Below are 26581 nucleotides of genomic sequence, written 5' to 3'. Positions count from 1 at the left end.
ATTTATTTTTATTAGTTTCATAATTTAATTTGTGAAAGCAACTCGGGATTATGATGTCAAGCTTAACCGACTGAGGTCTTACGATGCTGCGTTGCTCATACGCCACGTTGACCTTTACAGCATTATTTTGACTTTATCTAGAAATGGAATTGAGTAATATTAGTACTCCCTGACAATATAATTATATTTCCACATTCCGTTTAAAAATAATTTGTTAATTTAGCACATATTCTCATCAAGCCCATAAACTAGTTTATACGACAGTGCTAAATGTTCTGATATCTTGTCAAGTGACATTCCCTCCTCTCCCCGTTCCAGCTATCGATTTTTGGTGCCGGGCGCCGGCAAAATATTAAAGCAAAGAAAGTTGTCGCTGTCGTCGTCCTCGTATCATCATTGTCTTGCTTAGAAATTCCCGCTGAGTGGGTGGGTTGGCTGGCTGTGCATTGTCCTTTGTGGCATTTCCCAGTTGGAGGAGTTGCCGGGACATCGGTTCTTTGTGCTGACAGACTTCTGAATGCCACTAATGGGTAGCGATTTATATCAGTTCAAAGTACACATCCAAAGTTTGATTCCTTTCACGGCAATAAGTTCCTTGAACTTGCTCTAAATGGAAAAGAACAAAAGCGAAAATTCCCCCGGAGATGGCGAAAAAGTTTTGCAACCTTCATGCTAATGAGGTTGATAATTTTATTGATTTAATAATTCCTAATTCCGGCTAAGTGAATCACTTTTATTATCCCCAGCCGTGGAATCGAATATCGTTCCTATAATTACTCGAGCCGGCAACGACTTGGGCCGCTTATGCTGGGCGCTTTAAATTATTTACATTTTGGCATGGCTTGCTTAGCTGACGGCAGCTGACGGCGTCCCAACTGGGCTTAAATCGTATATATATTTACCTCCTGACCCCACCGACCTTCTGGTATTGTTTACATGGCTACACTAACATATTTGTTGGCTTCAAGTTGGCGCTAAATAATGACGGTGAGTGCAAAGTGCCGAGCTCTGTCAGGTTGTGTTTTCTTTGCCCGGAAGACTGCCACGACATTGAATAATGATGTTGGGTGCTTATGTTTCCTGATGCGTAAATATGAAAATTTCGAATAATAAGAAACCATCAAACTCACCTGACAACTCATTCAATCCAGGGAAATCCTTTCTTGTTAAATCAATGAAGTGTGAGAAAAATTACGCATACGTCATGTGACACGGGTCAGGTATTTTTCACAGAGTCTTGAAAACAATATTTTATAATTTTATGAATCGAAAGTCAGTAAATTGTAATAAATATGTTACTGCTGGGATTTTGCATACACATTTGCAGTTCATTAATCATCAATTAAGTTATGCATGTGCTGTTTAACCTTCAATTTCACTTATCATCTTTAAATTGGCTTTAATCTGAAATTCGAAAATAAATTTTGTAAATACGTATTATAATGTGTTATTGCAATGTACATTTCCGGTTAGACGTAGGCAGAAATATTTAATAGATACATAACATTTGGGTGATGATCAAATATTAAATCTTAACCTCTCCTTTACAATAAATTCCTGGTTTTATTATTTTGTTTGAAAAACATCAATCTAGCTTCCATAAGAAACCATAACTAATTGTTCGGTTGGCAAAACAGAAGCCCACAAAAAACAACAAGTGAGTAATGAAAGCAATTTCCTTTCAACTCCGAGCATAAAAGCAGGAAGTCCAAGAACCGCTGAGTCATACAATTTTTGGCCTTTGTATGCAGTTCCCAAAACTTTTCGTTCTACTATGTTTATTCATATACGTATATTGTATCACTGTGGCACACGCGATTTGCGTGCTTATAAATTAAGGCAGCCAGCGTCTGTCTGTGTATATTTTGCCGGCCTTGAGGTGCTCTATAAATAGACCAGGCACCCCTCGAAGACCCCTCAAAGACAACGTCCGCACCGATGTCGAGTTCCATTTACACGCCAGGAGACCCTCAATTTGAGGAGCCTGTCCCACATTCCATTTGCCCGTGGCTCTGGGTCCCCGCCAAAGTGCTCCCCCGTTGATTCCATTTCGATGGTACAATTGCGAATCCTGTTAGATTGTCATTTGTATTCCTTTCTCGACGCTCCAGCTATGATTTATGATGCCAGTGATTTGACTGCAAGGAGCTGCTTAGATTTGATTACCGTGGTGAAAGCTTATCGGGTTTCGTTTTGGGATAAAAAATCCGACAATCGGCGTCATCCGACTCCTAATTAGATTCGCATCCGAATTAGCAATCGCATAAACCCGAGTTGAAAACAAAAAAACCCAGCATAAGCATGGCTAATTTTGAAAAATAACATTAAACTAATTATATAAAGATCGCAAATAATCTGATTTAAAATTTTGTGAATATTTATTATTTTCATTAATTCGTTTAAATAAATTATTATATTTTCAGCCTCGGTTGTAGAAAAACAAACCGAAAATATTATATTTACTGACCAGACCGCTTTTCGAGCAATTTAATATTTATTCACTTGGAAAATAGGAAGAAAAATATGTTTAACGAAAGACACACACTAGCCGACTTCTAAAGCGAATAAAAAATATCAACAAAACAGCCAATTGTTTGCGCTGTGTTTTCTTGAAATGCCACTATTATAATATATATTTTCTATATTTACTTTTAGTTTATTTTTTCCTCTCGCAATATCCATTAAATCCATCTAAGGTTTCCAAAAATACCCAATATTCGTCATTCACATTAAAAATGAAGCATAAAACCCTAATCGATTGTGGTATATGATTGTTTGCCAACCTATTTAACCGATAAGTGACCCACTTTTCGGGTAATTTGGAAAAGCTCCTATCAGTATAGGCCACTGGGAATTAGAGGGTATTTTTATGGGTTTCAATATCAATTTGAATTCCTATACCAATTTAAACCATATTGACATGTTATGAGCCAAGTTGGACTGACGCATTTGTCTAATGAAAGCGAATATGTCGTCCACAATAAATGCATGTGTTGCATCGGCCTTATGCAAATCGAATGGGACGCCTTGATTGCCGGGCAAGGTCGTCGGAATATCGAGTCGTTCTGTTCCTTATTATCAGTATTCTTGGTTATCTAAGGCAAACATTCGGGCGACAACATTGTTTGGTTAAATGTTCTAAAAGCATCCTAAGTGCAAATATAGAGCTGATACTAATTATAATTCTATAGGCAGTAAGTCAAGAGAGTCAACACATGAATAAGCAGATTTGTTTGCATGCTGCCAAAAACCGAAAAATCCGGCAAAAATAATACGATTGTCAATGTGAAGGTCGCCTCTAAAGATGAGAACGTGATATGACTATAAAATTTGTGTTACATACAGAAGGTGTGGAATGTTTTTTAATATTTAATATGTTTTTTGATTATGCAAGTAAATTTAAACAACAAATATATTCATAAAGTTTATGATACCCGACACTTCTGACTCCATTTTCTCCTAAGCCAATTTCTATAGCATACTTTTGAGCGTCGTTTTATGGTCTTTCGTTAGTTTCATCAATGAAATCACCGGGTATTATATTACTAAGCCCTTATAAAAATAAAAATTTAATATTTCATATATGTCTGATTTTTCGTGACTGAGTATCACCTCTAGCACCTGGCGCTTGTTAGCATTTTTAATGTTCATCAAAAAAATTCTCTTTGGACGACTGGCGGTGAATGCTCTCAAACACATCGGAGACGCATAATGAAGGCAAACCAAACAAATCGAATAATTAAAATTAGGTATTTGAAAATAGGGAGCACACGAGTGATGACGTCACTGGGCTCAGACCAGACGCTGGCAATACAAAACTAAAAATTAGGCGCAAATCGAACCGGTTCCATTTGGTTTAATCAAAACAGAATAAATAATATTCAACAAAGAACTGCATTAATCAGATTCATTTTTTGTTGATTGTGTATGCAGGTCATAATCATTTTTCTCTCCCTTTTACACAAAAGTTTTTTATGTTTTTTTTTAAATTTATTTTTTATTTACCTGTTGTCAGGTAATTGCGTTGTAACGCACTGCTGGATAATTTCATTCGAGGTGGTTGGTTGAGTTTCTAAATATGCGTTGTCTTCTGATAGGGGGTTGAATGCATTTTTCTTACCCTAAAAGTTAAACACCCCTAAAAGATTAGGAAACCTATGCATCTGTAAGATTGGGGTAATTTGTTAAGATCAGGAGAAAAGATATCTGCGACTATTCAGAGCGAGAGAGAAATAACAAAAATCTGAATCTAGTTATACCCTGTTGTAAAATTATTTAGGGGTATATCAAAGTAGGATTTAAAAGAAAGAATTTTAATACTTTCAATCTATGTTATGTTTGTTGGTAGTTTTTCAGAACATGTTAGATAGTGATTAAATTTAGTAAATATTTTATTATGCTTTCTCTCTTTTTTTTCTTTTAGATTTAACAGGGTACTGCGTTGTCGCATCTAAAGTTTACCCTTGTACTTGCTTTAGTTTTCCTTTGCCAAAGTCATGGCCGATATTTTGAATACCTGACGACTACTGAACAGTCGCTCGTCGGCGCTCATTGAGGAACCTAGAAGTACCCACCGGAACGGTTAAACTGTAGAACTACAGTCAGTGCCAGTGCTAACAGTTAATGGCATCCAATATGCTGTAATAAGCAATTAAAAATCAAATAAGAACATTTTGCGGGAACGTGCGGAAGAAGGAAATGCAGCTGGCAGCAGCCTGCAGTCAGAAGTCAGCGAAATTTTCAGTTTTCAATCAGACCAAATTCAAAGAATCGGGTGCCAAAGTGCGGGTGTATAGTATAGTATGTGCAAGCAAGTGCGAATATAAATAAACAAACCATTAATTGACGACAATTGAAGTGCAGTCGGCGATCGGAAAAGGCAGCATGCAAAGAGTTTATCACAGGCGAGTGGAAAGTTTTGCCTTTCGATCTATTTATTTTTGCTCTGTCGCCAAGTGACAGCCGTATATATACCATATATATACCAATTAACAAATTTATGCAATCTTCGATGTTCGGGCAACATTGTGTAGTCATGCCCATATGCATTTATAAATTCATATTTTTAACGCCTTTAAAAATAGTTGGCTTTTCTCAGTGCCTCCCCGGAGAACTGGTATCAATTTAAATATTTTCTGGATCGTGACCAAGACACTTGGACTTCTCTGGCCTTGGCCAATTTAATGGCTCCGTGTGGGTTCTAAATGGGCGGATTGAAACTTCTGGGACAGGAATAGGAAATGCAAATGAACTGGCATCACTGCCAGTGGGTTGTTGACTTTAATCCTCTTTTTTTTTGTTTTAATGGTTTTGATACAGTAAAGGTCTTTAAACTAATCAGCATATTCAAAGGCACTACAATGTAAAAAAATAAAAACATTAAAAACGCAAACAAAAGATAGGAGAACAACGTGTAACTCTCAAAATGTTTAAACTTTAAATGAGGAATATAATAATAATTTTACGATAAAGTGCCCACTTAAGTTATTAAATATTAAAACTAAATTAAAAGTAAATCTTAAATCAATAAATTCCATCAAGAGCCTTTCGAGTGTAAAGTGTATGGGTTTCTGCACTTTTTCGATTGGCACTTGAATACCTGTAGCAATTACACCTGAATTGCACTTGTGCTGCAGCCCGGGGAAGGAAGCGAGCAAATCGGCAGAGAACTATTATCTCTGGCAACCAGTTGAATCTGGTATCGGAATATATATTCGCACAATAATCTTGATTGCTTTCGTGGAAGCAATCGCATAGTGCAACGGATCTCATAACGAGTTTTGTTTTCGCCTTTTGTAACTGGTTATTCGGAGAGACCTACACGAATGACATTTGACCGATACCGAGCTTAAAAATTATCTTGTGCCGATCCCTATCTGTGAGCTTAATCTAATAGTTTGGCAGTATGATTGATATTTTAGCTTGAAGCTAACCAGTTTGTCTGATACATATCCATTCAATTAATTATTAATTATGCGCATAGCTTTTAGGTACATATGTGCGGCATAAATTAAAGAACAAACAAAAAAATTAAAGCAAAAGTTTAGTCACGTTTTTGACTCATTTCTATCTGCTGTCTGATCGTTATAAGCAAACCATAAATGTATATTATATAAAATTAAATATAAACTTTTTATGCCAGAGACGTCGTTGCCAAGCTCGTTCGGCTATTTGCTTATGTTTGTTTGACTTTTTTTTTGCGTTAGCCAAGTTGTTTTCGATTGAGGGTCAGCGTTTGAAATCTCTCTGGGTGTTCACGTTTTGCACTATTTTTTGTTCATGTCTGGCGGGTAGATAGAGTTGCCCAACAAGTCGACCGATCGAAAGTCTGTTTTCTGCTCAGCCATAAAATGTTAATGCGTGTCTGGGATTGGAGCCGGGACTGGGTCTGGGTCTGGGCGTTGATAGAGGGACTATAGAGCCAGATACAGCCAGCTAGATCTGTAAAGAGCTATATATCAGCTGTGTCAGCGATTGTCGCAAACTGCCAAAGGTAAACCTTTGTGCGGCCTTTCGTGGCGACCGTGCAAACCGATTCATACCGGTTCGGAAAAGCTATGGCACTCGGATCTCGGGGCCCTCTGATCAATTTGTTTATTCTGCTTTGTTTCTGTCCCCTATGGAATATTCCCAACATTATGCTGGTACGGCACATCTCCCCAACTGAATTCGGAAGATAAAAAGGGGTTGGGTGCCATGACATCATTTGCATAGAACACATCCCGGTCGACTGGTATCCAATTGCCAGCATTTCTCGGTGAGTCGACACTTTCGTTCATCGATTTGTTTATGCAATAATTGATTGTTGTGCTTATGTTTGGCCGCCCAATTGAACCGCTTTCTTTTCATTGTAGTTTTTTTGTATTCCCATCCATATAAAGGGGATGCTGGGATGGGTCATGCAACTTTTTAGGCTTGAAATGATCGGATTTTTTAAAGATTGTTTTTTTTACTAAAGTACACTACTTGTTGCCTAGGAGCTGGGACTGTCCTTGGCAATATAACCTAGAATATAATGATTAATTTTAACAACAATTTTGAGTGGCTTATAAGAGGGGCAATGAGGCAATAAACACCGAATTAATAGGCTTTTTTCTTCCAACTTTTGGTAGAACCGACACAGCCGACATAAAACTTTTGACGCCCCTTGGGCGAGAATGCGAATAAAAAGTGCTCAAGCTGAACTGAATCAGCACTCATAATTGGTTACAACTGACCCAATCCAGTCCGGTTCGGATGGCCAACTCTAAGAGAGAAAGAACCAAACGTGGCGAGAGAGAGAGAAACTTGGGGCTTATCAATGTCGCTGAATGCTCTTGATCGTGGCTTTCCTTATCACTCGGATCTATGCCTTTTTTTCTCTTTCCCCTTTTAGTGGTAACTCTTTCAGAGTGTTCCGGTTTGTTGTTTTTTAAAAAAAAGTTCTGATTATTCTAATCTAGCCTTCAACAAAGTCAGCTTTTGATAGAGACCCCGAAGACCGAAGTACCCCGATGTTAGCATTATTCACAGTCGTGTGCTTTACAACTTTAATCCGATTCTGCGGCGTAATTCCCGCGCAAAGATATCTCATCCAAATAAAGAATATTCATTTTTCTCTGTTGACTATAAGGCGCATTCTAGGAAATCCCATATGACAGTCTTTTTCTAATCAAAAACCACTTTATTTTCCCCAAACGTTTTAATTGGTGCCAACAGCTTTTTATATGGATCTATTTATGGGTTTATTCGTAATAATTGTGAGTGCGCCCCAAACCAAAAAGAAATGGTGTCATTAAGGGTTAATCAGCGACAAACAAAGGCAAACATTCGGATCAATTGTTGGGTAAATAAACAGAAATTGTCCAAGGCGCAATGGTGGATGTTTGAGCACTTGGGAAAAAATGTAATGTGAAATTTTGTATCTTTATGATATTAACAGCCATGCAATGTACATTTTTCTCACTGTATAAAATTGGTAATACATATGAAAAGCATTAAATGTTCCTTATATCCAATAAGAGAGAAAGAAGAGAGCGAGCCAAGAATTACAGCTGCAGCTTGCATCTCAACTTTGCCGCCACACAAAAGTATTTATAAGCCACCACATACGTTGAACTTCAAGTCAAAACGAATCCAATTGCCACGCGTGTAGCAGACGGAACGTAAATAAAGAGGCCGCCGCGGAGAAAGCAACAGCTGATCGGCAGGAGAGTGCAAGTGGGAGGACGATCGGCAAAAAAGATGGAGAGATGATCGAGAATAAACAGCCAGCCATTTGTCGTAACTTTCCCCTGAAGCAGCTCCGAGCCGCCAATTTCAACGCAAAGCGTATTATTCAAAACAAATTATTTAATTAGTAAGTTCCGTCCGTACTGGCCGTATTATTACAACAAAAAAGCCATTTCGAAATATTTCACAAGCGTGTGTGAAAATAATAGACGCAATAACAGTTTATGATGCGAGCACATTTTCATGCGGCTCTGCTAAAAAAACCACAAATTTTGACTAGTTCAAGGACCTAAAAACCAGAGGAAGTTATAAATAAACAAATTAAAAAGTGTATTAAAGTGCAAACTATATTCGAAGGTGATTTATTTTAAAAGAAATGATGAAAATTCAACTACAGAATAACACTGATATTCAAGATATCTTCCTTTGATTGTTTTACCAAGAAACCACCCAAAAAAAGATAAACCTTTTAACGCAAATACACCTCTATAGATAAATTCCTTTTAGCCTAACACCTTTGCATAAGCATAATCTAGGTGCTGCTAATATTGGCCAAACGAATTAATACAGCTCCAAAAATGATAATTCTCGCCTCGGATTGGTTAACGCCTTTGATTTGAGATTCGTTTTTTGCGACTTTTTGTTATTTGGTTTTCAAGTAGGTGCCAATATTAGCCGGAGAGTGACAGAGGATCTGCAAGACAAGAAATAAAATCGGATTAGTCATTTAAATCCAGTGAAAATTCCCCCACGAACGTCGGATAACAGGGCGGATGAGTAATGCGCGTTATTCGAGCGCTTCTTTCTCTATGAATTGTGGATTCAAGAACTCTGATGTTTGGAAAGGGCTAGGCCCTGCACTTTCTTTGTTCTTTGTTGATTTCCGGCAAACAAAGAAAAGCCCAATGAAAATGCAAAAATTGAGGCTGTATAGTATTCTTTCTTGCGAAAGATCATCCATCTCAACTGTCCGGGTACAGTTGGCTAAAAATATGGGACGGCCCGGCACGTGTTTTTTTCCGTTTTCGGATAGGGAAAGTGCGATAAGATCGAACTCAAAGTTTGCGTTACGGCATTGAAAATATATTTGGTACGCACCCCGAACTTTATGGCCACTTACTCGTTAGCACATGGAAGCCGACTACTCGAGTCTGTAGCTCATCGTCTGCAGCCAGGCATTATCTAATCGCCAGTTGTTAGTACGCCTTGTTCTTGATTGGGTTTTAATTGCATTGGGTATTAGCCGTGAGCTTTGATTTCAGATTCGTGTTGCCAACAAATTGATATTTATTTATGGCTTGCTGCTACCCCAGTTTTAAGTATGTAATAAACTTTTCATTAAGGAAGTATTTATTAATTTAATCATGTTATCATGTTTTGTTGGCAAAAATAGACAGTTATTTGAAGAGTCTTTAGGATAGTATCTTTATTATTATCCTAAACCTTTATAATGCAATTAAAAACACAGCAGCAGTAGCTTTGGGATTATGTCAAATTGTCATATCACACTGAAGTCCCAAAATTAGCAATAAAATGGCAAACAAAATAAAAAGAAAGTGACCCCAAAAGCGGATATTTTTAATACAAGTTACAAAATCGAAGAAATTATAATTATGACAAAAAATTAGCATAATAATCACAACATCAGTGAGTCAGACCAGAACTCCCTTGAATTATTAAAAACATGTATAAAATATAGCTCTTGGATTGCCAAATCAAGGGGAGTTTTGCGAAAAATATGAACTAGACTACATTTATTTATAGGGCAAGTTGATAACAGCGTCAGAAGGGGAGTTTGGCTAAAAAATTAGCAGGGCAATTTCCTTAGCATGCGCCTCATCCGATTGCCATCGATTCGACTGTGATCACAAGGGTAGAGTATGGGGATGTAAATCAAATGAAATCGTATCGAATTCAATCAAGTATACGCCGTGTGGTGGCTCGTAAAAGCCCGAAAATCGCAAATCTCGAGCTTGGCCTGGCCTGATGATTTGTTTGTTTTTCACAGATTTTGAATTTAATTATGACCCGTTTCTGGCCGCATTCGCCCCAGCCCGCCCCCCACTGTCGTACTACGCCTGTTGAATTCGATTTGGCGTCGACGTCGCTGCCTTTTTGGCGCTCGGCGACGCGAACAGCTGTTTGGCGTTTTTAATAAACAATCGTCGGCGTTTGGTAGCTCAGTCTGTGAGGAGTATTCAGCGGATACACATCGCTAGCCATCGCCAGTCTGTGCTTTTGTGGCCAGCTCGTCCCACCGGGCCAACGCGGTTCCGCCAAATTGAAAGCAAAAACAACAATTTTTCCTACAAAAAACCCCAAAAACTACAACCCGTTGAAAAAAGTAATTTAAATCGAGCCCAGCCTGCGTGTTTGTGTTTGTGATTACTCCAGCAGACAGTTTGCCAAACAAACATTTAACGTCTAAATCAGTGTCTAAATCGAAGATTTTTATTTTATTTTATTGGCCGTGGCGTGTGCGTGCTGTGACAAAGCCAATGAACTTTGAAAAACTCAGAATTTATTTGAAAAATACATAAACAATATTATGCATATATCCGTATACTAATTGTTGTCGGGAAATTTGTTTGCTGTGCGTCGCAGATAAACACTTGTTTCTACGCTGCAAGAATTTTCTTTTAAAAATATACTACCGCTTGGCCTGATCTGCTTTGTTCTGCGTTTTCGTAAACAAATTTTAGTGGCCAGCGATTTCACTTTTTCGAAAAACATCCAAGGGTTTTCCGTACAAAGCTCTAAGAGGTAAATAAAATTTAGTAATTATTAATCGAGTTCTGAAAGTGGCCGCAACTGATTCTGCGTTGACTGTACAATATTTCGTAATCCGACAGCCTTGAAAAGTTTTTACATGAAACAAGATTTTGTCTATAATTTGTAATCAGAAGAGACCTTGGAGCCGTTTTCATTTTTTTTTTTTTTTTTGACTAACAAAAAAGTTGTTCGGTTCTAGGGCAGGCAGCAATACTGAAACAAAAACCAGTTGCAATGCCTCCCAAATATGCACGAGGCTCTCCGAAATATATTCATTTATTTTGTAGTTGCCCAGATGTAAATCGTAAAGCGCTTATGTCGAGTGTCCAACTCCAGTTTTTCACGAGGTCTATGGCGTCAGCTACACGTGCTTGAATATCAGATCGGAATTCTGTATAGAGAGCTTGACAACAGTCCCCGAGTGGCCGAGTGGAGCAACTATTAGTCAGTCTCTTGCTCACATTTTGAGGTTTTATCTAAATGAACGTCTATATAAATATTTTGCCAGTGATAAGCCAATGTAACTGCCTATACAACGTGCTCTGGTGGCCTTAATTTTGGTTCGTTCAACATTTCTAACGATGTTTGGCCAAAGTCTGATCGTGCGGCGTTATCTTCTGTCTCCGGATTACTATTCAGTAGCTCCGGCTAACTCGGCGCTTATCTCTACTGGCAAATCGTGTTCAATATGGTTAGCCCTGAGTTGAAATGTTTTTCCCAATTGATTTTCTCGCTAATACTTAGCGTTTAACGTGCTAAATGAATACATTTATTTGCCTGTTTCAATTATTCCGAGCCAATTAGCAGGGGAAAATATTGTTAGACGGAAATGGATGACAAAGCGTGGCTGCTCACAATTAGTTTAATAATAAAATGTAAAGTGTCACTTAAATAGATGTGATTTATGGTCTTTAACCTAAAATAATTTTGGCTTTTTGTTTCAAAAAAGTCACGTTGTATACTCTTTAGAATTCCAGTAAAATCGGTAGTGTTTTTTTATACCCTAATAAATAAACTATGCCAGAATATTCTTAGAATTTTTAGAATAAAATGCAGTTCTAGTATTCATAGATTTGATTTTGTTTGTGTACTTAAGGTTCAGAACATTCTTGCTAAAAGGCGATCCAATAATATTAATTGTCTACATGTGTTCTTCATTACAGACCAAGCCAAAGCTACAAATGTGACAACTAACAATAAATTGTGATAAAATACATGTGAACTACGCTGCCTATTGGCCTTGCCTTCTCCCCAAAACTCTTCATTCGGAGGGACCACGTCACAACCTTCGATAGTACAAACGCCCTGCCCAACCTCAACTCAACCCCCCTTAGCTTCAACTGAACTCATTTCAACATGGACTTCGATCAAATTCTGGCCAAATGTGGCGACTTCAATCGCTACCAGTTCATGATACTCGCCCTCTTCGGATTCATTAATATCATCGTATCGATGGTGAGTCAGTTGATGATATTATATCCTGGAAAAGTTATTGAAAGATTTGTCATTTATTTTCAGCATTACTTTACCCAGACAGTCATTAGTTTCGTGCCAGATCACTGGTGCTATCATGAAAAGCTAGTGAATATGACCTATAAGGAGATAGCCGAAATCTATTCCAAGTTTGAGAATCCATCGTGCACGCGACTGGAGGACGTCGTTGGACACAATGGTATAGCCAGCACGGAGAAGTGCGAGCGATGGATCTACAACTATGATTTCGGTTACAGGAGCATGAATACAGAAGTGAGTTAAACATAATAATTTACTATAAGTATTTTATAATCAAAGATCGTTTGTTTTTTTTAGCTAAACTGGGTCTGTGACTCAGCGTACAAGGCTCGCATCGGGCAGTCTCTGTTTTTCATTGGCTCCGTTGTCGGAACTCTGTTTTACGGATTGCTATCCGATAAGATTGGCCGTGTTCCCGCCCTGATATTGTCCAACTTCTGCGGCTTTGCCGGAGACTTTTCCACAATATTTACAAAGAGCGTTGGTACTTTCACTCTTTGTCGTTTCATATCTGGACTGGCTGCCGATACGAACTTCTATCTCATGTACATAATAGGTGAGTTACAATTTAGTTTAAAAGGAATTTATATTATTATTTTTTAAATATAACTTCCAGTGCTCGAATATATACGCCCCAGCATGAGGACACTGGGTCTAAACATGGCTGTTGGCCTGTTCTATTGCTTGGGACTGGTGTGTACGCCCTGGTTGGCGGTTCTGGCTGGGCACTGGCAGATTTACCTAGCCTGCACCTCCCTGCCCATTCTTTTGGTGGTACTCTACTACTTTGCGGTGCAGGAGAGTGCTCAGTGGCTGGTCACCCGGAACGACATCGACGGAGCCATTGTCAGGCTGAAGCGGGTGGCCAAGTTCAATGGCTGCCGGGTGACACAGCAGGACTTTGACGAGTTCCGGCGCCACTGCCAGATGACGCGGGAGATGCAGGGAGGCGATGACAAGAAACATGCCACGCTTCTGGATATGTTCCGGACGCCGCGCATGCGAAAGAATACGCTTATTTTGTTCTTCAAGAGGTAGGTCCTTTTAAAAAGAAGGTTTTTTAAACGATCTTACTAACTTAACCTTTTCCAGCATGGTGATCACCTTGTGCTATGACGCAGTTTCCCGCAACGTGGAGGGCATGGGCATCTCACCCTTCATCATGTTCTCCCTGAGCGCTCTGGCAGTGCTTCCCTCGAGCATACTCTTGGTCCTGCTCCAGGACAAGATTGGTCGCAAGGGCATGGCCTCGGGATCTCTGTTGGTGGGCGGACTTTTTACCGCCGCCGCTGGCATTGCTATAGCCTATCAGCAGCACAGTCACAACGCCATTCTGCTGGCGTGTCTTACAATCGCCGCTCGGTTTGGAGTGGCCATTTCCTATGAGTCGGGATCTCAGTACGCCACCGAACTAATTCCCACCTGCGTTCGGGGACAGGGCGTGGCAGCAGTTCACGTGGCCGGTTTCGCGGCCTCTTTCCTGGCGCCCTACATCCTTTGGCTGGGAACCTTCTTCAAGGCGGCCCCCTCGATTATCCTGGGTGTGCTCTTCTTCGCAGGATCTTTTGTCTGCCTGCTGCTGCCCGAGACACTCAATAGGTTAGTAAAGATTACAACGTGATTACATTTCAGATTACAAATGGGAAATTTTATATTAGAGTTGAATAATTTATAGCTTTATCTGCTTATCACTGTGATTTGTGATTAATTTGTTCGTAAACAGAAACTAGGAAGGTCATGGCTATGACGGCTGTAACCATAAATCTTACTTTTAATCAGCAGATAGTAATCATTAATTATAAACAAGTTTGCCATAATTAATTGTTAGTTTCTTCTTAATTATTTTTTCTCAAGATTAACAGCATTAGGAGTATTTATTCTCCACCATAGAAAAATTATTAATTCCACATATTATTTACTTTGTTTTAGGAGCCTGCCCACAACCATCGAGGAAGGAGAGGTGTTCGGCAAGGGCGAGCGCATGTTCGACTTCCCGTGCCTGCACAACCGGAACGATGACGAGGAATCCGACTCGGAGCTGGAGAAGTACAAGCGAAAACACTCCCTGATCGACGCCAAGCAGATGGAGTCATCCTCGAACGGAAAGCGCAAGCAGTCCCTGATCGATGCCGATCGCGAGGAGCAGGCCCTGAAGGATGCCAAGCACTGAGAGCCAGAGATAGGACCTCAGTAGTTCGTAGTTTAGATAACCAATTTTTCTTTAGATTGTAAGACCACAACCCACAAGCCTCGAGAGATCCAATCCCTACTCGATTCTACGGCCAGTTGGATGGATATCCTATGCCTATGAAGTGTGCTCAGTATGCCGAAGCCGACGCGGAAGCCTTTCTTATATTTACAAATATATATAGAGTTTTCCCAATTATATAAATTTATGTACGTCTACTCTAGCTCTAGCCTGTAAATTTTACTCTAACAAAACCTTCTTTTTCCAAAACGCTGATTGTGTATAAGATGAAATCGTAAAGTTAACACTTAAGCGGCACAAATCACTTAACTGAGACCCATTCAAAACTTAAGAGTAAGAGCTTTTTGTATAAACGCTAAGCTGCAGAAGTGCTATACTACTTAGGCCAGTAACTGATTGTTCTTATTTGGATCTTGATCCTTAAGCTAAACGGAACCATTAAGCAAACTGATAATAATTATTTAAATTCTAAAAAAAAAAACATTAAATATACAAACCCAATTCAAATTTAAAACTATGTTAGCGTATTTAATTGTGTAAAGGTCTTTTATGAGGGATATATTCTGTTCTTCTGTTTACAAACGGGAGTCTCTTATCTTCCTATAGGAGACTATATTGAAATTCAATATTTGTTTTTATCGATAATTTTATTGGAAAAGATATTGAGTATAAAATACATATAGGATTAGCAGTTCTTTTTGGATATATACGGTTAGACAAGTGTATTTCTAACCAACGGTTAGGGTTAAATTACTATGCATTCTTAACATGAGTAATTACTATCAGACCATTCGGTTACAAAAGCCAATACGACATTGACTCCATCATCAGGTTATTCGGCTAGCAGGTTCCAAAGTAGTTGGTTTCAGTTGCATCACTCTCTAGGGTTCAGACTTGAATTCCTCATGCTTGGTCAGACTTTCGCGACGTTTTTGCAAGCAGGGGAAGTAGAAGCAGCTCTCGTTCATTGCAAATTGTTCGCCATCGGCCAGAGTTTCCGGTAGTTTTCTATAAAACAAAAGGGTTTTAATAACAAAATTTAAAAGGAAGTCAAGATTATGTTAGTCTTACTTGTGCAAAGTCTCTGGAAGCGATAAGCAGAGAAGCGCTCCAAGGAACATCAGAATACTGATAAAGATTGAGGGAAGTGGCTTGTAGAACTGAGCCAGATAAATCACATAAAAAGCCAGCGAACTGGAGGCCAAGCCCACCACATGAATGTTAGACACCGCCTGTCCCCGGACACTGGTTGGTATGATTTCAGCCGCGTATTGGATCTCCGCATCGTAGGAGACAGTGGTACCGAAACGACCCAATGCCACCATGCAGGCCAGCAGGACGGCGTTCTCATTGGGGTCCAGGAAGGCGATCAGGAACCCAGTAACTGCTGTAATAATTGCACCCACCATTAAAGCTCCGCAGGCCATTCCCTTGCGACCGATCCTGTTTTGCAGCAAAAGGATAGCAAATCCAGCTGGGAGATACACTGTGGAGGTCAGGGAGAAAAGTTTGAAGGGCGACGATCCCAGGCCCTCCATATTCCGGTTGATCACATCGTATGATAGTGTTATGATGACCCTTTTAGGAATTATAAATTTGTAAGGTAAAAGTATTCTGTCTAATCCCAATTATACTTACGATTTAACCAAAAGTGTGGTGGTAAAACGTCTCAGACGCGGGGTCTTGAACATTCCCAGGAACGTGTCCGTTTGCTTGTTCGCTTGACTTTCCTGATTCATCTTTTCGCGGTAGTGCTTAACAAACTCATCAAAAACGGAGTCCTCCACCTGGCGACCATTGAATTTGGCCACTTTCTTGAGACAGGCCACAGCCTCGTCGTACTTCTTTTTTGTCAACAGCCACTGGGCGCTTTCGCAGATGAACAAGGGGTAGATGAGCACCCCCAGAGCGGGAAGGGATGCCACCCAGAGGTACCGGCGCCAGTTGCCAATCCACATGGCGATCCAGGGAGAAGTCACCAAACCAAAGCAATAAAACACCGCCAGGATGATGTTCAGACCGAAAGTGCGACGCTTGGGACTCAAGTACTCGAAAACTAATAAAGGTCTCGATAAGTTTAAGTTTTCAACTCTCAGGGACTAAACTCACCCAAAATGTACATCAGATAGTACATGGTGTCCGTGGACAGACCCGAGACAAATCTGGAGAAGGCGAACCAAGGCAGGGTGTGCACAAAGGAGGTGATGAAATCACCTGTGGCGCCAGAGATGGCAGCCATCAACATGGCAGGCAGACGACCAATGTGATCCGACAAGAAGCCAAAGGTTATTGTGCCCACCACAGATCCAAGGAAGAAAAAGGACTGACCCACCGCTGGCTGGTGCGATTTGTCGCATACCCATCCCAGTTCGGTGGTGAGACTCTCGTAGCCATTCTCCCGCTCGAAGATCCAATCCTGGCAGGACTCGGACTCCGAGGCCACGCCAGAGCCATTGATCACCGCGGACAGAGGAGTACAAGCTGGGTGGGAAACATTTGAGTAAATGGATCGCAGTTCTGCGGCACTCAAGCCCATTAAGTCGTCATGGGAGCACCTGAGGAATAAAATGTCAAGGGTAACACTCATTAGAAGTCAAGAATCCTTTTCAAAAACTTACCAGTGCTCGGGAGTAAAAGTGATCAGGGTCTGAGAGAAATAGTGCAGCGAACTTAGTATATTTGTGTAGCCATACAGAATTAGAACAACAAACTGAAATCTACCGAAGTTTCCGCACTTCTCTAGTACGCGGTCGAAATCCATTTTGTATAATATTATATATTTTTTATTTAGAAAAAATCTTTTGAGAATGTTTTTATTTTTGTGGAGTTCCAGGCGAAGAGGCACCTACATTCTGTCTGTGCGCGTAGTATTTTGATGCTTTGCCGGGATCAGAAGCTGCCTTATATAGTATAAAGATACAGGCGTTGTTTCTGATTAGCCTAGCTAATTACCCAGTAACAGAGATTGGACCTGGCTATCTATCAGGCAGTTTTTGGGGTGTGTGCCGATGATAAACGGCTTGGTTAATATAAACAAGCGGACAAGTACCCTACGCAGGATGTAAAGAGCCGGTTACTTAAACGAAAGGTAAGATCTTACAAGGTTTAAAAAAACGTATCCAACTTCCGCTTATAACAACCGATTGGATGCTGACCTTGATCGCTTGAAAACGTCAAAATGCGTATTTTTACGCTTATCAGGCATTTAACTTGGCCCACTGGCCAGGTTACGGACTTTCTCAAAAATTTGGACTCTGTTGACTTTGTCTTAAATTTTTATTATAGAAGCTTTAGCCACTGGCGTGGTGTAAGTCACGCCCAACCGGCATTTGCTTAACGAGGGGATTAAACGGATACTTGAATGCTTTGTTTTGTCTTCTGACAGTTTAATGGGAAGCCCGTTTAGAGATATAGATTATATATAGTATAGATTACAGCAACGCCACTGGCTGGCGCCAAAAGAAGCCTGTGAAACTGCACTTAGAGCTTGTATTATCTCGGACGGTAGTAAAGAATCCGGAACAACCTACCTACAGAGGCCCCACTATACAGGTTATTAGATGTCTGAGCTGGGGCTTAGGTTGTTGACTTTTAGAATGCGATCAGTGATGAAATTTCAACCGTTCGGTAGATCTAGACATTAGGGCCCCTCATAAGTCCTCATCCATAAAAAGGTTTAGAGACCAATTAGGGTTTGTATTATTGTGAGGGTATTATGGAGAATTATATTTTATTTTGTTTATGTACATTCATTATAACTACTTAGTAAATTCATTGGCATATTCTAGCTTAGCTGCTGTTTTGGTTTTCTGTTGTCTTTGCGAGAAACAAGGGAAGAAGTACCACTTCTCGCCTTTGGCGAATGTCTCGCCCTCTTCCAGGGTCTGAGGTAGTTGCCTGATGGAAGTAATATTAGAAATAAATTCTCTGTTTAGGAAGAAAAGTATGTTCCAAAAACTTACTTGTGCAGGGTCTCGGGAAGAACGAGGCAGAGTGCCGCTCCAATGAAGAGCAGAACACTGATGAGCATGGAGGGCAGGGGCTTGAAGATCGTGCCCAGAAAAATGATGTACGAACTGAAGAACCCGAATCCATTTCCCACCACGTGGATGTTGGCGACTCCTCTGCCCCGGACGCTGGTCGGTATGATCTCCGCCGCATACTGGGCCTCTGCGTCGTAGGCCACCACAGCACCGAACCTCCCCAGACCCACCATGAAGGCCAGGATAAGGGAGTGTTGCTCCGGACTGAGGGTAGCCAGCAGGTAACCAGTGGCCGCCGTGATGACTCCGCCAACAAAGAGCGAGGAGCAGGCCATTCCCTTCCGGCCAATCTTATTTTGGAACAGAATAATGATGAGCCCGGCTGGCAAGTAACAGAATCCAGTGTAGGAGAAGAGGTTAAAGGGAGAAATGCCAACGCCTTCCACATTACGGCTCAGGATATCAAAGGCAATGGTCACGATCATTCTGAAAGTTAATTATATATTAAAAGTTTGAAGAAATGAATGAAGAAGAACTTACGATTTAATCAAGAGGATTATGGTAAACTTTCTCAGTCTGGGTGTTCTCAACATGCCCATGAAAGTATCTGAGGACTTGTTCTCCACCCTTTTCAGTTTTTCACGGTAGTGTTTAATGAACTCATCAAACACAGAGTCCTCTACCTCTCGTCCATTGAATTTCGCAATGCGCTTAAGATTGCTAACAGCCTTGTCGAACTTGCCCTTGGTCAGCAACCACTCGACGCTCTCGTGGAGGAAAACAGGGAAGGACAGCATTCCCAGAGCTGGCAGGGAAGCGGCCCAGAGATAGCTTCTCCAGCTACCCAAGTAAATGGCCATCCATGGGGAGATCATCAATCCGATGCAATAGAATACGCCCAGGATGATATTAAGTCCGAAGGTGCGGTGCTTTGGGCTTAGGTACTCAAACACTTTAAAAATATTGAGAATAATGGCGTGAATGTTTGAAGGACGTCAGTGCACTTACCCAAAATGTACATGAGAACATATTGCGTATCCGTGGAGAGACCGGAAACAAATCGTGTGAAGCAGAACCAGGGCAGATTGTTCACAAAGGAGGTGAAGAAGTCCCCAGAAGCTCCAGTCAAGGTGGTCAAGACGCAGGCTGGCAGTCGGCCAATGCGATCCGCCAGATAGCCAAAAAAGATGCTGCCCAGGACAGAGCCTATGAAGAAAAAGGACTGGCCCACCGCCAGCTTGTAGGCATCGTCGCAGACCCATCCGAGCTGTAGTCAATATATTGGGAGAGACTGTTTAGCCATCAAACATGTTTCATACTTTTGGGCTGACGTTACCTCGGTGGTGATGCTTTCGTAGCCACTTTCCTTTTCAAAGTCCCATGCCTCGCACTTGGACTCCCAATATGAGCTATTGTCTGGATCATACATTCTATAACTGCAACTTGTTAGTTCTGTATAGTTTCCTGGATATTGGTTTAACGGCACAGAGCATCTGAAATATATTAACATTTATAAAATTATATTTTTTCTTCTTAAAGCAGAAAAAAGAGAAAGATTACCTGTGCGAGGGCGTAAAACTGATGATGGTCTGTGAGAAGTAGTGTAGAGAGGACACAATGTTTGTCCATCCGTAGAGACCCAGTAATAGGATCTGGTAGGGACCGAAGTTCCCACACTTTTCCAGGACGCGCTCGAGATCCATCTTTCAGCACGCGTTGGCAACGATCGCGAATGAACGACTGATGTCCACGAAGGCTTCCAAATAGTTGGTTATATACACGAGCCCGAGCCCAAATCCGAATCCGTATCCGAGTGCGAGTGGCGTCTATATGGCGCTAATACCCTGCAAACAAAAAAATCCGGCTAGACTTTATCTTGAGAGGAGGAAGAAGCTTTTGAACAATTTCCGACGTCTGGCTTCTTAAGTTTTGGCGTGTGGTTCTGGTTCACGGCTATGTTTACTTAAATAAACAACTTCCAGCATAGGCATGACCTCCTTATCTTGTTTTGGGAGTTTAATGGGGCCTGCTAAGTCCTACAGTCCGGCAAATAAAGCTTTAAAGATTTAGGATCGCAGACAATTGAATCTTCTAGTTGTTGCTCTTAAAATGATGAAATAATTTTTCTAACTAAGCGGGATACACGTTAACGAAATCCATAAAAAAATAATATAAAAGTTTTATTAAAAAGTTGTTGTTTTAGACACATATATTATATTAACTAGGAACAGCCTTTTCTAAAAAGTATTTTAAGATACATATTTAAAATGTGTTTGATGAGTTTAATATATCAAAGCTTTTGTTCTTTAGCTAATATTAGGTTTTTTTTTGGTTTACATTTTTGAAACGTGAAGATTATTATTTAAAGATGTCATAGGTATAGTGTTATTCACCTCTGAGATATAGAAATATAACCAGCAGATGCTTGTCTAAAATTCATTCAATTTTGACTACTTGTTCATATACCCAATGCAACACCCAAGTCTAGATATTTATAAATGGAATATATTTTGTAGCTCAGTTTTAGGATGATTTTAAATTGCATTGAAAAATCTTGAAAATCTTGAAAAATTTCCACCAATCAAAAGTATTATTTATCGTCTAGGCTTTCATCTCAGTTTACTTTAAATATCATTGTGTTTTTCATTTGTAAGCACGTTAACTTAATATTTGTTAAAAGGAAAACAATGTACGCTCTAAGGGCTTTTAAGCTTGGAGATTATCTTAGCCCAGCCATAGAGTACAACAACGTCACGGTAACTTGTCTAGTTGCTTAGGGCGTACTTATCTTATAAGACTGTAATCCAATAAATTATTTCAGAACATACGATACCAACGAGTTTATTTAAACAAGCCTCACAGATGGACACTAAAAACTCGTAATGTGCGTCTGAGCTGAGGATCAAACGTGTGAATAACCAAACAAACTTGTAGAAAAAGCTTTGTGAGGGATTTGTTTATAATACCATTTGTTTTTTTTTTATTATTTTTTTATTGGCTTAGTAAAACTATTTTATAATCTAATGAGCTGACTCCAACTGAGATTCGGATTTGTTGAAATGCTTTTGGCGCGAAAAGCAGGGAAAGTAGTACCACTTCTCGCCTTTTGCAAATACCTCTCCTTCCTCCAAAGTTTGTGGTAGTTTCCTAGGAAAAACATAAGATACAGATCTATGGAAAATCTAAATTACTCTTACGATACTTACTTGTGTAAAGTTTCTGGTAGACTGAGGCACAAGGCGGCTCCAATGAAGAGCAAGAAACTGAGCAGGAACGAAGGCAGGGGCTTGTAAATTGTGCCCAGATAGATGATGTATGAACTGAAGAACCCGAACCCATAGCCTATAACATGAATGTTGGCCACTCCTCTGCCTCGGACACTGGTAGGTATAATCTCTGCCGCATACTGGGCCTCTGCATCGTAGGCGACGGAACCTCCGAAACGACCCAAGCCCACCATGATGGCCAGGAGCAATGAGTACTTCGCCGGATCGAGGGTGCCCACCAGGTAACCAGTGACAGCTGTAATAATGCCGCCTCCGAAAAGAGAGGCAAATGCCATTCCTTTTCTTCCGATTCTATTCTGGAACAGTATAAGGGATAGACCCGCTGGAAAATAGCAGATTCCTGTGTAGGAGAAAAGCTTAAAAGGAGAAGTTCCTACGCCTTCAACATTGCGATTCAGGATATCAAAAGCCAGTGTGATGATCACTCTGGAAAAAAATGTATCCAATATTGTATAAAGATTATATCAAAGTACATTTCTTCACTCACGATTTAATTAGAAGAGTTATTGTAAACCTCCTGAGCCTCGGCGTTTTCAGCATTCCCATGAAAGTGTCTTTGTTCGCCTTCTGATTACTTTTTAGCTTTAAAGTGTAGAATTTAATAAATTCATCGAAAACAGCGTCGTCTACTTTTCGGCCATTCATTTTGGCAATACTGCGCAGATTGTTAGCGGCCTTGTCGAATTTTCCTTTGGTCAGCAGCCATTCAACACTTTCGTGGAGACAAAAAGGGTAAATTAGCATTCCCAGAGCTGGCAGGGAAGTTGCCCAAAGGTATTTTCGCCAGCTTCCTAGCCAAATGGCTATCCACGGCGAGATCATCAGACCAAAGCAGTAGAATAGGGCCAGGATGATGTTCAATCCAAACGTACGGTGTTTAGGACTCAGGTACTCGAAAACTACAAAAAATTAGCTTTTCATTTTACCTTTTTTTTTATCAATGCCACTGAACTTACCCAAAATATACATCAGGACATATTGAGTGTCCAACGAAAGTCCCGAAACAAAGCGGGTAAATGAAAACCATGGTAGATCACTCACAAAAGAGGTCAAGAAGTCTCCAGCTGCCCCTGTCAAGGTAGTCAAAATGCAGGCTGGTAGTCTTCCAATGCGATCTGCGAGATATCCAAAGAAGATGCTCCCCATTACAGAGCCCACGAAGAAAAAGGATTGCCCCACAGCCAGGTTAAAGGCTTCGTCGCAGACCCAATCGAGCTAAATATATAATATTTAACGATAACGATGATAATTGTGTGTAATATTTACTTCTGTTGTGATGCTTTCATAGTTTTCTTCCCTTTCGTATTGCCAAGAGTAGCACTTTGAAACTTGGCCATTATATTGCTTAAAAGTACAAGTCTCCACCGAGGTGTCATTCTCTGAAAAATCTGCAGTTGACAAAGAACATCTAAAAACAAAGCGTATTAATGGAAATATTTAGTAACCATGAAGTTGCAGATTTTTACCTGAAGGGTGGTGTAAAACTGATGAGAGTCTGTGAAAAGTAGTGCAAGGAAGAGACAATGTTTGTGTATCCGAAGAGGCCCAGCAGTAGAATCTGATAGGGCCCGAAGCTCCCGCACTTGTCCAGGACTTTCTCAAGATCCATTTCAAAGTGCGCACCCGCCACAATCGCCAGCTAGCTACTGATGCAAACGAAGGGGCCTCAGTAGCTCAATATATAACATTATCTTATGGGTCGTATAGTTCTAATACTCTTCAAACACCGAAAATCCGGGAGCGGCATTATGGCACCCCCGCAATAGGACAAAGAAAGAGTTTCCGACTGAGGCCGGTAATTGGTGTCTGGCGACAGTCTCTATCGAGCCCTAAAGAGGTGTTTCTTCAAATGACTTAATACCAGCTTTATTTCTTATCATTATATAGATATTAAGTAAGTAAACTGGGGATGCGTAGCTAATAAAACCAGGTACATCTGGCACAATAATGTTGCTAAAAAATATTTAGTTTTAGGAAAGGAATTCACACAAGGAAGTGTCTCATTCATAAGTCACTCAAACCAACTTGGCCAACATGGATTTATTTCAGGGAAAATGCCTTTTTCCAATAATAAGGCGATTGGCGAATGTTATACCTTCCCGATCTTAGATATCCGAAAACTATCCAATTCAATCAAAACCTGGCCAAACAAAAATCGGACCCCATTTTCCCAATTTTTTCCAAATCATGATATCGGCCAATATTTTCGAAATTTTTCAAAGGGGTAACATCATGATTTTGGCCAAAAACCGACCCAACATTTTATTTCCCAACTTTTACAATATTTTGGTCCAGGTCGAAGCTACTAGGATCCCTGATTGGTTAATGGTATTCCTTTTCGAAATCCGATCCGAATTGTCTGAAATATTGACTAAAAGGTGTCTGGAAATCTCGCATTTTAGCCATCCGATAATCATAACTTGGTCAACACAGTGTCCATGGCTCTTTTTCGGGGAAAATGCTATATTTTTGTCAATAATAATGCGATTTGGGAATGATATACCTTTCCGATCTTAAATATTCGAGAATTATCATTTTCAATCAAAACCTGGCCATCGAAAATCTGACCCAATTTTCGAAATTTTTCAAAGGGGTAACATCATGATTTTGGCCAAAAATCGACCCAAAATTTTATTTCCCAACTTTTACAATATTTTGGTCCAGGTCGAAGCTACTAGGATCCCTGATTGGTTAATGGTATTCCTATTCGAAATCCGATCCGAATTGTCTGAAATATTGACTAAAAGGTGTCTGGAAATCTCGCATTTTAGCCATCCGATAATCATAACTTGGTCAACACAGTGTCCATGGATCTTTTTCGGGGAAAATGCTATATTTTTGTCAATAATAATGCGATTTGTGAATGATATACCTTTCCGATCTTAGATATTCGAGAATTATAATTTTCAATCAAAACCTGGCCATCGAAAATCTGACTTAATTTTCGAAATTTTTCAAAGGGGTGGCTAATTTCCCAACTTTTACAATATTTTGGTCCAGGTCGAAGCTACTAGGATCCCTGATTGGTTAATGGTATTCCTTTTCGAAATCCGATCCGAATTGTCTGAAATATTGACTAAAAGGTGTCTGGAAATCTCGCATTTTAGCCATCCAATAATCTTAACTCCATGGATCTTCCATGGAGTGTCCATGGATCTTTTTCGGGGAAAATGCTATATTTTTGTAAATAATAATGCGATTTCCGATTGATATACCTTTCCGATCTTAGATATTCGAGAATTATCATTTTCAATCAAAACCTGGCCATCGAAAATCTGACCCAATTTTCGAAATTTTTCAAAGGGGTAACATCATGATTTTGGCCAAAAATCGACCCAAAATTTTATTTCCCAACTTTTACAATATTTTGGTCCAGGTCGAAGCTACTAGGATCCCTGATTGGTTAATGGTATTCCTTTTCGAAATCCGATCCGAATTGTCTGAAATATTGACTAAAAATATTGACTAAACAATGCGATTTCCGATTGATATACCTTTCCGATCTTAGATATTCGAGAATTATCATTTTCAATCAAAACCTGGCCATCGAAAATCTGACCCAATTTTCGAAATTTTTCAAAGGGGTAACATCATGATTTTGGCCAAAAATCGACCCAAAATTTTATTTCCCAACTTTTACAATATTTTGGTCCAGGTCGAAGCTACTAGGATCCCTGATTGGTTAATGGTATTCCTTTTCGAAATCCGATCCGAATTGTCTGAAATATTGACTAAAAGGTGTCTGGAAATCTCGCATTTTAGCCATCCGATAATCATAACTTGGTCAACACAGTGTCCATGGCTCTTTTTCGGGGAAAATGCTATATTTTTGTAAATAATAATGCGATTTCCGATTGATATACCTTTCCGATCTTAGATATTCGAGAATTATCATTTTCAATCAAAACCTGGCCATCGAAAATCTGACCCAATTTTCGAAATTTTTCAAAGGGGTAACATCATGATTTTGGCCAAAAATCGACCCAAAATTTTATTTCCCAACTTTTACAATATTTTGGTCCAGGTCGAAGCTACTAGGATCCCTGATTGGTTAATGGTATTCCTTTTCGAAATCCGATCCGAATTGTCTGAAATATTGACTAAAAATATTGACTAAACAATGCGATTTCCGATTGATATACCTTTCCGATCTTAGATATTCGAGAATTATCATTTTCAATCAAAACCTGGCCATCGAAAATCTGACCCAATTTTCGAAATTTTTCAAAGGGGTAACATCATGATTTTGGCCAAAAATCGACCCAAAATTTTATTTCCCAACTTTTACAATATTTTGGTCCAGGTCGAAGCTACTAGGATCCCTGATTGGTTAATGGTATTCCTTTTCGAAATCCGATCCGAATTGTCTGAAATATTGACTAAAAGGTGTCTCAAAATCTCGCATTTTAGCCATCCGATAATCATAACTTGGTCAACACAGTGTCCATGGATATTTTTCGGGGAAAATGCTATATTTTTGTCAATAATAATGCGATTTGCGTATGATATGCCTTTCCGATCTTAGATATTCGAGAATTATCATTTTCAATCAAAACCTGGCCATCGAAAATCTGACCAAATTTTCGAAATTTTTCAAAGGGGTAACA

The 26581-nt window shown here is 39.9% G+C and overlaps 4 protein-coding genes across 6 annotated transcripts; 1 reads left to right on the top strand and 3 right to left on the bottom strand.

Annotated features, from left to right (window-relative positions):
* Nucleotides 1–4538: 4538 nt before the first annotated feature.
* Nucleotides 4539–15198, top strand: LOC108119867 (organic cation transporter protein). 3 transcript variants are annotated; one of them, XM_070281418.1, is made up of 7 exons: nt 4539–4904; nt 12147–12438; nt 12502–12729; nt 12793–13051; nt 13112–13529; nt 13588–14094; nt 14425–15198. In XM_070281418.1, the coding sequence occupies exons 2-7, from the start codon at nt 12340–12342 to the stop codon at nt 14663–14665; spliced, it is 1752 nt and encodes a 583-aa protein (XP_070137519.1). In that variant the 5' UTR covers nt 4539–4904; nt 12147–12339; the 3' UTR covers nt 14666–15198. The 3 variants fall into 3 exon arrangements, with proteins under 3 accessions (XP_070137519.1, XP_017088766.2, XP_017088765.2); XM_017233277.3 differs by lacking the exon at nt 4539–4904 and adding an exon at nt 8104–8338; XM_017233276.3 differs by lacking the exon at nt 4539–4904 and adding an exon at nt 10393–10974.
* A 140-nt stretch (nt 15199–15338) lies between these two features.
* Nucleotides 15339–17563, bottom strand: LOC108119728 (organic cation transporter-like protein). Its single transcript, XM_017233033.3, has 5 exons — nt 17323–17563; nt 16814–17259; nt 16343–16760; nt 15776–16282; nt 15339–15712 (listed from the first exon to the last, which is right to left on the bottom strand). The coding sequence occupies exons 1-5, from the start codon at nt 17463–17465 to the stop codon at nt 15586–15588; spliced, it is 1641 nt and encodes a 546-aa protein (XP_017088522.2). The 5' UTR covers nt 17466–17563; the 3' UTR covers nt 15339–15585.
* An 857-nt stretch (nt 17564–18420) lies between these two features.
* On the bottom strand, nt 18421–20577 carry LOC108119831 (organic cation transporter protein). Its single transcript, XM_017233225.3, has 6 exons — nt 20248–20577; nt 20024–20180; nt 19696–19954; nt 19228–19639; nt 18667–19173; nt 18421–18601 (listed from the first exon to the last, which is right to left on the bottom strand). Exons 1-6 carry the CDS (start codon nt 20388–20390, stop codon nt 18463–18465), a joined length of 1617 nt encoding a protein of 538 aa, XP_017088714.2. The 5' UTR covers nt 20391–20577; the 3' UTR covers nt 18421–18462.
* A 1089-nt stretch (nt 20578–21666) lies between these two features.
* On the bottom strand, nt 21667–24190 carry LOC108119832 (organic cation transporter protein-like). Its single transcript, XM_070281886.1, has 7 exons — nt 23996–24190; nt 23441–23927; nt 23241–23382; nt 22931–23189; nt 22462–22873; nt 21894–22400; nt 21667–21834 (listed from the first exon to the last, which is right to left on the bottom strand). The coding sequence occupies exons 2-7, from the start codon at nt 23581–23583 to the stop codon at nt 21708–21710; spliced, it is 1590 nt and encodes a 529-aa protein (XP_070137987.1). The 5' UTR covers nt 23584–23927; nt 23996–24190; the 3' UTR covers nt 21667–21707.
* Between the last annotated feature and the right edge of the window lie 2391 nt (nt 24191–26581).

The sequence above is a fragment of the Drosophila bipectinata genome, chromosome 3R (assembly GCF_030179905.1).
Source record: "Drosophila bipectinata strain 14024-0381.07 chromosome 3R, DbipHiC1v2, whole genome shotgun sequence".
Taxonomy (NCBI): Eukaryota; Metazoa; Arthropoda; class Insecta; order Diptera; family Drosophilidae; genus Drosophila; species Drosophila bipectinata.
This window is presented reverse-complemented; position numbering and strand designations above follow the sequence as displayed.

Bases quoted from the DNA above. Each gene is read 5' to 3' on its own strand.
- LOC108119867 (XM_070281418.1), top strand. From the start codon at position 12,340: ATGGACTTCGATCAAATTCTGGCCAAATGTGGCGACTTCAATCGCTAC. The intron at 13,530-13,587 runs GTAGGTCCTTTT...AACCTTTTCCAG, and splicing joins CTTATTTTGTTCTTCAAGAG to CATGGTGATCACCTTGTGCT. The intron at 14,095-14,424 runs GTTAGTAAAGAT...ACTTTGTTTTAG, and splicing joins CTGCCCGAGACACTCAATAG to GAGCCTGCCCACAACCATCG.
- LOC108119728 (XM_017233033.3), bottom strand. From the start codon at position 17,465: ATGGATTTCGACCGCGTACTAGAGAAGTGCGGAAACTTCGGTAGATTT. The intron at 17,260-17,322 runs GTAAGTTTTTGA...TTTATTCCTCAG, and splicing joins ACTTTTACTCCCGAGCACTG to GTGCTCCCATGACGACTTAA. The intron at 16,283-16,342 runs GTAAGTATAATT...AATTCCTAAAAG, and splicing joins ACCACACTTTTGGTTAAATC to GGTCATCATAACACTATCAT.
- LOC108119831 (XM_017233225.3), bottom strand. From the start codon at position 20,390: ATGGATCTCGAGCGCGTCCTGGAAAAGTGTGGGAACTTCGGTCCCTAC. The intron at 19,640-19,695 runs GTAAGTGCACTG...ATATTTTTAAAG, and splicing joins TGTTCTCATGTACATTTTGG to TGTTTGAGTACCTAAGCCCA. The intron at 18,602-18,666 runs GTAAGTTTTTGG...TACTTCCATCAG, and splicing joins CTTCCCGAGACCCTGCACAA to GCAACTACCTCAGACCCTGG.
- LOC108119832 (XM_070281886.1), bottom strand. From the start codon at position 23,583: ATGGATCTTGAGAAAGTCCTGGACAAGTGCGGGAGCTTCGGGCCCTAT. The intron at 23,383-23,440 runs GTAAAAATCTGC...CTTTGTTTTTAG, and splicing joins AGTTTTACACCACCCTTCAG to ATGTTCTTTGTCAACTGCAG. The intron at 21,835-21,893 runs GTAAGTATCGTA...TGTTTTTCCTAG, and splicing joins CTACCAGAAACTTTACACAA to GAAACTACCACAAACTTTGG.